Genomic DNA, 12,747 nt, shown 5'->3' with positions numbered 1-12,747 from the left:
CGGCTACTATTGAAATAAACATATTTTTGACATTTATTGCGTTTATTATTCATTTGTGTAAGCTTGCAAGTTTTTACTAGTTCTTAAAACAACTACAATAATATTGGTAAACAACCTAAAGAATACAATATTATAACAAAGTAAAATATAAAGGCAAAATAAAGTCGAAGTATGCAATGAAACTATTTTATATGAAGTTGAGTCTTTTATTTATAGTATGGTTGTAATGTATATGCACAAGTTGCTCATACATGGCACTGGTGTTTACAACTGTCAAAAATCATGAAAAAACCATGTAATAGTTTCATATAATATTACATTTATTAATACATTTTCAACTTAAATTACGTAGATAATTACAATCACTATCTCAACTTATATAGTGCATAATCAAATTCATTTTCATGATCACATAGTTAATACAATAATAATGTTTCAGTTATACAGTCACTGTCGTTCAAGCTCAAATGAAGTTTTAGCTATAAAGTTGTATATGTAACTTATTGCACAATATTTATGATGCAGATAAACAGATGTGCCACTCATGTGTAGGCCGTCTTGTATGTCAAATATTATTTTGATAGGCCATTGTTACTGAAGGTGATTATTACATGGAAATTAAATCTGTATTCATAATTATGATTTGTCTAAGACTGTTTAATAAATAAAAAAATGGGATAATTTTAAATAGAATATTTGTTCAAAACCAACCTGAAATAAAAACAAGGCTACATAATGTAATTGGTCATTGATATTGTCAAGAGTATACTACTCATGTCTAACTTTATCTTAAATAATTTACAGTTGACGAGAATAGACAAGCTCTTTCTCAGCGGATCACTATTAAAAGTTTTACCATACATTCACATACTTCATTCACTTCCATTTTAAAAGTAATTTTATAGCAATAATTTTATTAAAAAAAAAAAAAAATTAACAGCATCTTGCGGCACAACCTAAACATAAAAAGCAGAGAGTCATTTGATGATAATTTAAAATATTATATCGTCTTTTCATATAGTTTAGAATGATTAAATTATTTCTTTGATTACTAACTAACCTCTACTATTGTCTTATTCATTAATTAAGGTGAATATCTTGTTATAATCTATATCGTTATGAATTTTCGTTTTTATTCATCTTTATATTACAAACTTTTGTGCCACAATAGATAAACCGATTTTTTGGATTAGTTATGTATAATCAGTATAATAAACTATATAAACTTAATACTAGGTAAATGCTTCACTTTCATGACTAACAATGATAAATCCACAAAATAAAAATTATTTTTTCATCAATGTAATAATAATTAACTCAAGAACTTTGATAACATCAAATTTTCAACGCCGTAAATCATCCGTGGATAATGTTTACGTAAAAACTGATAAAATATTGTAATTATTGAAAAAAATAGTCATAATTATAATATTTAAAAATAAAGCGAAATAAATTAATATTCAGTTCGATATATAATAGATGAAACTAGTTAGCTAGTATCAACTGCTAAAAGCATTACACTGCCGAAGCAACAGACACACCGCTATCAAATAAAAATTCAGTCAAAATAATACGAAAAAGTATTAAATAGAAATATCACTCATTAGAAAATCTTAATGAAATGCTTGCTCTAATAGCAAACGATACAATATGAAATCAGAATCTCGTTCTAAAAACCATTAGTATAAGAAAATACATTATCTTAGTACTAATACAATTTATTTTTCTTAAGCACTCTGTCGCTATCGCAGTAGTCGCCGGGGCTCGCCCGGCCGTGTCCCGCTCGCGCGCCGCCTCTACCATCACAGTAAAACGGTTGCTCGCAACGGTGTTACTCTACGAAAATTAGTTTACGCCTAAGAGTTAACTGCCAGTCTTCGTTTGCAGATTTTATCGTAACTTCATAATTTTTCTCTATACGCTATATCTACATAATAATACTATCCGAAATTTACACGACGCGGGCGAGAGGAACACGGCGACGCGCGATAACGTATCTAATTACAATAAATAACGTCCTACACGATACCTACGAGTCACTACGGCTACTGGACTGCCGTCTCGAACGATCTTCGGTTTGTAAAAATATGGATCACTCTTCGTAGTCGATCGCAGCCTATAGAGTCGACGGTAAAATCGTTGGAGAACGTCGATATAGTCACTAGTAACCATAGATTACACCGATTCGATGATGCCGACGGAGGACGAGCGCGGGCGGCGCTAGACGGGCGCGGGCGCGGCGGGCGCCGCGGGCCTGCGCTAATGGCCCTTGGCCGCCTCCTTCGCCGCCATGATGAGCGGCGTCAGCGACGCCAGCGGCCGCGCCATCTTGAGGAATGGGTGCTGTGGAATTCGGTCAATGAGTGCCTTGAGCGACTAATTCTTGAAGGATATAAATGGATAAAACAATAAGTAACGACTCGGGTGCAGATATCGAATATCAGGTAGAAAAAAGTAGTAGCGTTCGATCGATAGATATCTTTTCCTGGCCGAGTGATCTAGTCAAGAAGAAATGTAACATAATTTATAAAATTTACAAAAGGTTCCGATCCACTAGAATAAAACAAAGTTACAAACCTTCAGTAAGTCGAGAGCAGTGGCTCGCCTCTCGACGTCGACCTCGAGACACTGGTCGAGGAAGTCCTGGAAGACGGTGCTGAGCTTCTCTTTGTCCTTAATGTCGGGCTTGCCATTGGTCGCGATTAAGTACAACGCGCGCAACGGGTTCTCGTTCAAGTACGGAGGCTCGCCTTCGATCATTTCGATTGCCATTATACCCAGCGACCATACATCTACCTATAAAATGTAATACAAAATATTAGGTTATAATTTTTTTTATTATTTTCGAGAATGTACAATTAAATAATAATTCTTTTGAATGTAATTGCAGTTAATCTATGCAAATAAATAAAATGAAGTGTCTGTTTTTAATATTAAAATAACCACTTTTTACTAAATGTAATATGGATTTATACATGTACGTATACCCAACACACATGTTTATTGTGATTTTTTAATTGACATAATTTTTTTATTTATGAACCGATTGACATGAAACAAACACTAAACCACATCTAAATCGGATAGGCCGTTTCTGAGATTAGCGTGCACAGACGCACAGACAAAAATTCTAACAATCATTGTTTTGGGTGCTATTTGCGTTGATAAAGGTTCCAATAATATTTTTTCTCTTATATATCTTCCATGTACAGACGGCGATCCGTTACAATTTTATTATATGTATTGATGATAGATAATAATGATATATTGTCAAGATATAGTACAAGTATTTGCAATACCTTTGGTCCATACTGCTTTCTCGTAACAACTTCAGGCGCCATCCAATAAGGTGTGCCGACCATAGTTGTTCTCTTATTTTGCTCCGGGGATATTTGTGCACAAAACCCAAAGTCAGCTAAAATGAGGAAACTAATCATTAGTACAACATTTGATATATAATGAATAAGTATTTGACTTTAAAATCTAACACTGGGTCTTAAACAATGTAATATAACTTGCTTCAGCCCGCAACTTTGTCTGCGTGGAATAGTTACTTTTAGCTAGTGCTAACTTTAAGCCGCGATTTCGTTTACGTATAAGTTGCGAAACTTTAACTGTTTAAGCAGCGCACGCAGCGGAGACTCTCAAAAGGAAAAAAAATCCTGGATATATCGGCTACTTAAAACTGAAAGAATTTTTCAAATCGAACCAGTAGTTTGTGAGATTAACACGGTCAAGCAAGCAAACAAACAAATTCTTCAGCTTTATAATATTAGTATAGATAAATGTAACAGTAAATCTTTCTTTTTTTACGCTTTAACAGCTAGATCATTGTCATATTGTGATGACATTAGGTTTTTTGATTTCTTGTAGATTATATAAAAGGTAATATGGATTCGATTGGAATATAACTGTAGTTTTGTATTTTTATCCAACAAAATACCAAAGACACGATTAAGTGTGTGTCTATCAAGAAGTTTAAGATTTCGTAATAGGTGGTCATGGATAAAGGTTTCAAATTATTTACTGCTTCCCTTACACAAGTAACATTTTCGTCTCATTGTATTTTCAATAGAAATTGTACAAAATGATTTTCTTTTTGAGTTTTCCAAATGCAAAATATCATTGGTCAAATTAATATTACAAAACTAATAAATCTATTTGTTAAAATCTTAGGATTAAGGTCTTTTGAACTATTAGAATATGAAGTTTCTTCACGACATTTTCTTTCATCGCTGAGTATACTATAAAGAGACATTGATGAATGATGGTATACTACAGGTCACACGCTACTCACTTAATTTAACCTGTCCGTCGAGGCCCAGTAGAATGTTATCGGACTTAATGTCGCGATGTATAACGTGGTTCGTGTGAAGAAAGTGCAAAGCCTGCAACACCTCGCGACACACGGCCGCGATCTGGCCCTCGTCCATACATGTCTCAGTCACTACATCGGTTAGAGACCCGCCTGCTAGATACTCCATCACGACCCACAGCTCCTGAGAAGTAATAAATGCGATAACTTTTAATTTAATAAAAATTCTATTCAAAATTAGTTTTTATAGCATAACAATTAAACTAAGCTTTCTGTTTCTAAAGCAACTATAGATTAAGAACGCTGATATTCTGAATTTCATTATTTACTACAACTCACTCAAATGTATAACTCTTTAAGATTGTTTAGGTTCATATGTTTCGGTAACTAGATAAATATTTTAACCGTGTGAGATATGAATTCAAATTTATTAACTACTCAATTTTTTAATTACCTCATTAACTAAGTAGCTGTCGAGGTAGTTGACGACATTATTGTGTTTGTTCTCCCGCATAACAAGTATTTCGTTTATTATCAGCTCCTTTTTAGGTTGTTGGCTAAGGTTCATTTGTTTAATCGCTACTTCCATACCCGTTGACGTTTCGATCGCCGTGTACACTGTGCCCGACGCACTGTAACAAAAGATAAAAAAAAAAAAATGAAAAGAATTTCAATCAACATATGCTGAAACTGTGATAAGCACTGATGCAACGTTTTCATAATAACTAATTGGAATCCCATTACATCCATCTCAACACATCCACACATGACAAATATTTGTATGGGCCATACCATGTATTACACACAATAATAAAAATAATAATTAACTAACATCACAATAATAAAAATAATAATTAACTAAGATCACAATAATAAATCAAATTACCCTTGACCAATTTTTTCCATTTTCGTATATTTTCTATTAGGATCGCCAACACTGACAATTGTTCTTAATTTCTCTAAAATCTCCTCATCTGTCATTTTCTTTTTCCTTTGCTGTTGTGCAGCTGCTCTCCTGAAATTAATATTTATTCTTGTGACTTACTTTATTATATAAAAATTCAACGATCCAATTTACTAATGTAACGGAAAGTGACTTAGACGTGAAAGTTATTACTTTAAAAACTTAAATTTGCGCCTACCTTACATGGCGAAAGAAGCCTATACTCAGCAAGGTTTTTTTTTTTAAATTAAATTTTAACATCCACGGGGTCTAAATGCTATTCCTTTTATTGAACATCATGCATTATAACACCACAGGCGATGTACAATTCGAAATACAAGTGGGCAGGACAGTCGGGAGAGGACAGGCTCAACCGTGAGAGATATGAGTGGCAGGTACCCGGTGTCGGCGGGCGGCGCGCCGTTGGCGGGCGGCGGCGCGGGCGCGGGCGGCGCGTGCGCGCCCGCCGGGTTCTTGTTGCGGTCCAGCGCGCCCGGCTCGCCCCGGCTGCATATCTGGTGGCACGCGGGTACTCAATGACATATACTACACTAGCTGATCTGGCCACTTTGTTCCGCCTTAAGCATTTTTTTAATTTTGAAAGAAAAATATCACGGATATTCATCGAAATAAAATATAGCCTATATTTTAAGTTGGACAAAGTTACATTCTGTGCGAAATTTCATTAAAATCGGTCCAGTTCCTTTTTGAGATTAGCTCGGACAAACATGGGGACACGAAATCTTTATATACATAAAAATATAAACAAATAAATAGAGATGACGCCTTGGCGCAGCGATCCGAGAATCAACTTATGTGCTGATGGTCGCGGGTCCGATAGCCGCTCACGACAGACATTAGTATTGGCCATATAGATATTTGTCGTGGTCTGGTCGTCTACGGTTATGTATTGTGTTTTCGGACCCCTGACACATAGAAAATCCTACTGGAGACGGTTGAGTGTGAAGAGTTTGTTTAAATAAAAATGATTCGCTAAATTTGTTGTAATGCGAAAAATCGAGAATAACTGTTCTTTTAAGTATATAATTTGTAAGAGGTACTTCTAGAGAAAAATTAAAAAAAAAAAAATCGATAACTTACGGAAACAATGATCATTTGAACTTTTCGCGTTTGAGAGTTTAGAAGACATGAAAACGTCCGTTGGGTCTGTCAACTAAGTTTTAAATAACAAAAATCTAAATTGTGTGTGTTTGATCTGTAATTGTCAATGAGCCCCATGTCCTATTGAGGGAAAATTGAAGATTGGAGTATAACCCGAAACACAAATCACATTTATATAAGATTAGGTATGATTTACCCAAACTATAACTCATAACCATCACTTTATAATTCATGTGCTCTTTCGCTGGATCTGACCTTCTTTTTATGCTTTAAATTTTCCGAGCTTCTATATACTCACAGATTGTGTCGTGAGAGCTGGATGCGGCACATGGGGTGGTGAGACCGGCGCGGGAATTGGTCTGGGAGGAGGCGCCTCTTCTTCCTCTACTGGCTTCGTGTACTGTAACAAATTATAAGTTGTAATTGTGATAGCAAGTCATAACAATTTTTTTTTACCACCGTGAGTTTTTATTGCAAATCACTTGGTTTATTTAAATTTGTTTTGATTCAGAAAATGTGCTGTAAATATTATTTATTAAGTATAAAATAATGCATATAAAAAACCTTCAACAAACAAATATCAAGCAGCAATCGTAGCACTCGTCGAGTTAGTTTTTTCGTTCTACCCAACATTCAAACAAATTACTTTAAAGCAATTATCGCTTTTGAAGGTGCAAAAATTTAAAAGAAACTACCTTCACAGATTGACAATGTAAACTCGTTTAACACATTTAAAAAATAACTAAGTACTAGTAGTACTTATAGTTAAGTACATTTTGGATAATAAGTAGCTAAAATTGCAAGAATACATTAAATTGGTTTTTATTTTAACAAAACAAAAAAAATTATATGTAATAGGTTTAAAATAAATGTTTTACATCATAGTCATTTATTTCTCACAAGAGCGATGTAGAATTGTGTTTTTAACATTTGTTACAAATGTGTTCAAACCTAAGTAGTTACTATCTATTTGATATTTTTAACCGACTTCCAAAAAAGGAGGAGGTTCTCAATTCGACTGTTTTTTTTTTATGTATGTTACATCAGAACTTTTGACTCGGTGGAGCGATTTCGACAAATTTTCTTTTAATCGAAAGGTGGCGTGTGCCAATTGGTCCCATTTAAATTTATTTGAGGTCTAACAACTACTTTTCGAGCTATATCTAATAATGCGTTTTTACTTGACGCTTTTTTCGTCGACCTACGTTGTATTATACCGCATAACTTTCTACTGGATGTACGGATTTTGATAATTCTTTTTTTGTTGGAAAGGAGATATCCCAAGTTTAGTACCATGATAAGGAAACCAGGATCTGATGATGGGATCCTAGAGAAATCGAGGGAAACTCTTGAAAATCCGCAATAACTTATTACTAGGTGTACCGATTTTGATAATTCTTTTTTTGTTGGAAAGAAGATATTCCTAGTTTAGTACCATGATAGGGGAACCAGGATCTGATGATGGGATCCCAGAGAAATCGAGGGAACTTCTTGAAAATCCGCAATAACTTTTTATTAGGTCTACCGATTTTAATGATTTTTAATTTAATCGAAAGCCGAAGTTTATCATGTGGTCACATTTAAATTTCATCGAGATCTGATAACTACTTTTTGAGTAATCTTTGATAACGCGTAGTTACTTGACTATTTTTTCGTCGATCTACGTTGTACTACTCGTCGATGTAATTGAAGTCGGTTTTTTTTTCGTTTGCGAGCAAACACAATTATCATTACATACCATCGCATTTGTTTTAATTTATATCAAATAAATAAAATTGGAGAGTCTGTTTATAATATTAAAATAACCGCTTTTTACTAAATGCATATGGATGTATACACGGTACATATACCAAATAACATTTTTCTAAATTGTTGTCTGTCTGTTTGGCTAATTTCTGAAACTATTTTGACGGGACTTTCACTGGCAGATAGCTGATGTAATAAGGCGTAACTTGGGCTACTTCTATTTTAGAAATTTATTTATTCCACGCGGACGAAGTCGCGGGCACAGCTAATCTATAATAAAAAAAAGCAGTACTTACAATACTCTTAGTGCGGTCAGGTCGAGAAGGTGGTGGAGGCGGTGGTTCAGGGTGTTCAGTGTCCGTCGGTGTTGAGGATGACGGACTACTAGAAGATACTCTCGATACTGAAGAACCTGTCAAAAAAAATCGTATTCGTAATTATAATACACGAGTACACATGCTATTTTAATCTATTGAAATTTACTTCAACAATGATAAAATTTAAAGTTTTTTAATTTAAAATACTTATGTTTAAAACTTTGTTTAATTGTCTGAGTGAAAATAAGTAGCATTTAAAAAATTTTGCTTATAAGTCATTAAATTAACCATATCAAAACTCAGTAGGGGTTAGTGAGAATGGTACAAAATGATCATAAATATTATAAGAAAAATAGCTACAAGGCTGTAAATTGTAGAATGTTTACCTGAATGTGTGGTATGCATTTGTGCCGAAGTCATATACTTTGATGGTGGCGGTTGTGTTGCTGAAGCGTCGTACCATTTAAGTACATCTAAAACTGCTTGTGGGTTACTCTTCTGCTCCTGCTTGCTGATGTTTGAAGCCATCAGCAACCTCGCCCAAGCCTCAGGCATACCCTGCATTGACAATTTACAACATTAAAGAAATTCCTGATGTTCTAAGTGACTTTTTATACAATAGAAATAGATAATTGTTTATATGTAATAAATAATCATGCCTTTGTGTAGTGCTTTTTGTACATTTGTGATAGAGGACAAACAATAAATTTAAATTTATGTAGACACTACTCCTGTCAATTCACGATTTTATTGCATAGTAAATATAAGGAATTGTTTTTTTTTTTTTTTTTGTTTTGTTGTGGAATACAAAATTATTAAAACTTTACAATTGCATGCACTACTACAAAATTAAAGTGTACTACTCTTTAGAGTCCAAGATTCTGCACTTGATCAAATAAAATTTATAGTCAAAACTTTTAAATCATAAAAGCTTGTTATTTATACTGTCGACTATAATATTAAATATAAGTATTTTAATGAAACTAAAATATAATATTTTTTTTATACATGAATAGGTTAGCAAATAAGCGTACGGCTCACCTGATGCTAAGCGAGTACCGTAGGTTATAAAGGTCTGTAACATCAGAACTATCTATCACAAGCATATTGCCGACCCTATCCCTAATTTCCCGAGGAGCTCTGGTCACCTTACAGACCAAAAGGAACATAACACTGCTTGAAAACAGTATTATTTAGCTGTGGTCTTCTGTAAGGCCGAGGTATTACCCCAGTCGGGCTGCTCCATATATTGAGTAAGAAACACTTACATTAAATTTGATAATATGAATTAAATTATACATATAACATATTTTGGCATTTAAAAGCGTAGCAAAAATTGTTCAAACTTATATAAATAAATAAAAGTTACAGCAGCAAATAAACAACATTATAGTTACTATGAGCAACAATATAATTATCATTAATCTGTTTAATACTGATTCACTCACATTATGACTAAATTAGGAAGAAATAATAACTCGGAAATAATTAATTAAAGTAAAAGTAGGAATAGCTTAAAATGCACATAGATATAACCTAAGCTATTACTTACTGTTATAGGCAGCTTGAAACAAAAGCGGCAATACAGGGAAATCGATTACTTGATTGTTGGATCCATAGTTAATTCAAAAAACAAAATATCCATACATTAAAAACAAGTGACTAGTTTATGTTACTCATTAAAGTTATTCATCGAGTCTTTACTCTGTCTAACTAAAGACAGCTATATTTATATATTACAGTATGTTCTAATGTTCATTCACTATGCAGAAACATGCATCTATTACTGTACGCCATTATAATGTATTTATGATGTGTATTCAGTTATTTTAATGTATATTTAATTTTTATTTGATACTTTAACTAAATACTATTTAAAAATAATGGCTAATATACAATTTTACTAAGTAAATACTTTAATATACCAAATATGTTTGCTACTGTGTCGATAATTAATCTATGTAGGAAGTTACTCTTTTAGTCTATTTCTGACCTGTTTGATGAAAAGGAGGAACAAAAATATAAAATTTGTGCTGATTTAACAAAAAAATTAAGCAAGCTCATATGCTGTGTGGGAAGCTAAAAAGCTTATTTGTATAAGCAACTTTTTTTTATAAATCATAAGATATTTTTTTTCTTCGTGTAATGCGGGCAACACGAGCGACACCGGCAGCTCACCAGAGACCACGTAGGTTACTGGCTCGCTACCGCGACTAAGCAAGCTGAGAGATTATCTATGGAACTGTCAATTTTGATTATTAAAATCGGATCTAAAAAACGAGCTTGTCGATTGTCAAGTGAACAGATACATATATTAATCTTTGTTATCATAATTTTAATTACATTTATACGATTGTGAAAGTAAAGCAAAGTGTGTCCTTTTGTGTTACGCTAATTATTAATGAGAAACTGTTGTTCAGGTGATTAAAACTATAAACTTTATTTGTGGTTTGATTTCTATCGACTACATGTGGTCATAAATTTTTTCTGTGGTAATTATATATTCAATAGTGCCTTATTGTACATAAATTTAAAATAAGTGCTTTAATAGAAAACAACATTGATTGATACGAAATACAAATGCAATATTTTTACGCCATTTCTTATAGAAGTTGTACTTCTAAAGTATGAAGCCATATATATTTTCAAATTTAGAAATAAACATTTCGAAATATATAATTTTACTTTGAAAGTGTAGGACGAAATGTAAAATTACAAAAAAATAACAATTATTACTTACTGTGAATTCCCCAGTAACAGCATCAAACCCAACGTGTACTGTGTGTTCAAAGTTAGTTGGATAGCTAATATTTGGTTTGTTATCATTATGCGCAGTACTTTTAGACCCTTTAATTTTTGCTTTTAATGTTTTCTTTTTTCTATCACCACCGTCATCCGGTTCTGAAATAAAGTATACACATTAGATATTCAATGTTGTATTAAAATTGGTTTGGAATATTCTACTATTAACTTTTAAGACTCAATTTTGAATGTATGAAAAAGTAATAACATTTTAATAATAAAAAAGGTACTTAATTATTTTAAGGCAAACTAACATTAATAAAAGTTACAGATATTTAAATGCATAACATGTACCCATTGTTTCATTTCAATAATCAATTTGAATAAAAGGGATACTGATTGTGAGTCACACTTTTTACTAGTCTGTCATTACCTTTTGGTAAAGGCCTCATATCAACAGAAGCTACAGAATCACCCCTGTCTGTGGCTCGATTGCTGGTTAAGCGCACTGGAGGCGCAGGTGGTTTATCTTCGTCGCTGGACATTGTGTATTTCTTTTCTCGTCCTATAATATAACATAAACCACATAATTTCTTAGCAAGTCGTGCGGGTTTACTGGTACAACATTGCACTTTGTTTCTATCCGATTTTTTTTAATTTAACAGTATGTCGATGAACTCGGAAGCACAAAAAGTAAATAACATAACAATTCCTCCAGTATTACTCATGGACGCGCCCCGCAAGGTTTGCAACTACGACAAAATTATACTCCTTGACGACATGTCCTTACCTATTAAAATATAGAATTACAATAAGAAACGTAGAACGTTATATTATTAGCTTTCATTTACATTTCAACTTCTTTTACCACTCAAAGTTGTACACTTTTACTAATATTTGAAATAACTTTCACAGTGAACACAGAGAAACGACAACAGTGATGACTAGAGTCGCCATTTATAATGTAGATTATGTACTTATGTAGATTGTAGAACGTAGGTACGTAGGTACGTAACTCTGTGGTCTGTAGGTACAGTATACTTATTTCAGCTTCAAATTTTCAATTTCAATCGTGTAAAGATTTTTATAGTGAATAGATGATCACACATCGTAATAAATTTTAGTCTTAGGTAATTACTTAAACTTTGATACTTTCAGACATATTTGTTTTATTCTATTTTCTAAAGTTTTATAATTAATTATTATTATAGATTATTTTATTTGTACCTTCTGTGAGTTCTCCTATAAATTATAAAGAGTGTAATTTTAGTGATGTTTTATATTGATAGAGTTTAAATTAATTAAAACAGTTTTTGAAATTATACTTCTTTTGGCGCGTTAAGGAAAATAATAACAATAACAATAATAATAATAATAACTCTATTGTACACCAAGAGTGAGCAAAAGACGGCCTTATCGCGATCGCGAATGAGCGATCTCTTCCAGGCAACCTTTGGGCAGAGGAAATGGTAAGAGGAAAAATTATAAGAGTAAATTTTTACGATGCGCGCCCACGAAGTTAGCTAGTCAACGAAAAAAAAGTTAGCAACGTGAAGTTATCT

At 33.0% G+C, this 12,747-nt stretch overlaps 1 protein-coding gene across 1 annotated transcript; it reads right to left on the bottom strand.

The window, feature by feature from the left end:
* Window positions 1–2,259: 2,259 nt before the first annotated feature.
* On the bottom strand, window positions 2,260–12,169 carry LOC123659286 (serine/threonine-protein kinase Pak). The gene is made up of 13 exons (XM_045594534.1): window positions 11,976–12,169; window positions 11,619–11,750; window positions 11,184–11,344; window positions 8,830–9,001; window positions 8,423–8,538; window positions 6,679–6,780; window positions 5,658–5,773; window positions 5,202–5,330; window positions 4,770–4,947; window positions 4,298–4,499; window positions 3,300–3,415; window positions 2,578–2,796; window positions 2,260–2,376 (listed from the first exon to the last, which is right to left on the bottom strand). The coding sequence occupies exons 2-13, from the start codon at window positions 11,728–11,730 to the stop codon at window positions 2,260–2,262; spliced, it is 1,740 nt and encodes a 579-aa protein (XP_045450490.1). The 5' UTR covers window positions 11,731–11,750; window positions 11,976–12,169.
* Window positions 12,170–12,747: the final 578 nt, after the last annotated feature.

Source organism: Melitaea cinxia, chromosome 2 (assembly GCF_905220565.1).
Source record: "Melitaea cinxia chromosome 2, ilMelCinx1.1, whole genome shotgun sequence".
Lineage (NCBI taxonomy): Eukaryota > Metazoa > Arthropoda > Insecta > Lepidoptera > Nymphalidae > Melitaea > Melitaea cinxia.
This window is presented reverse-complemented; position numbering and strand designations above follow the sequence as displayed.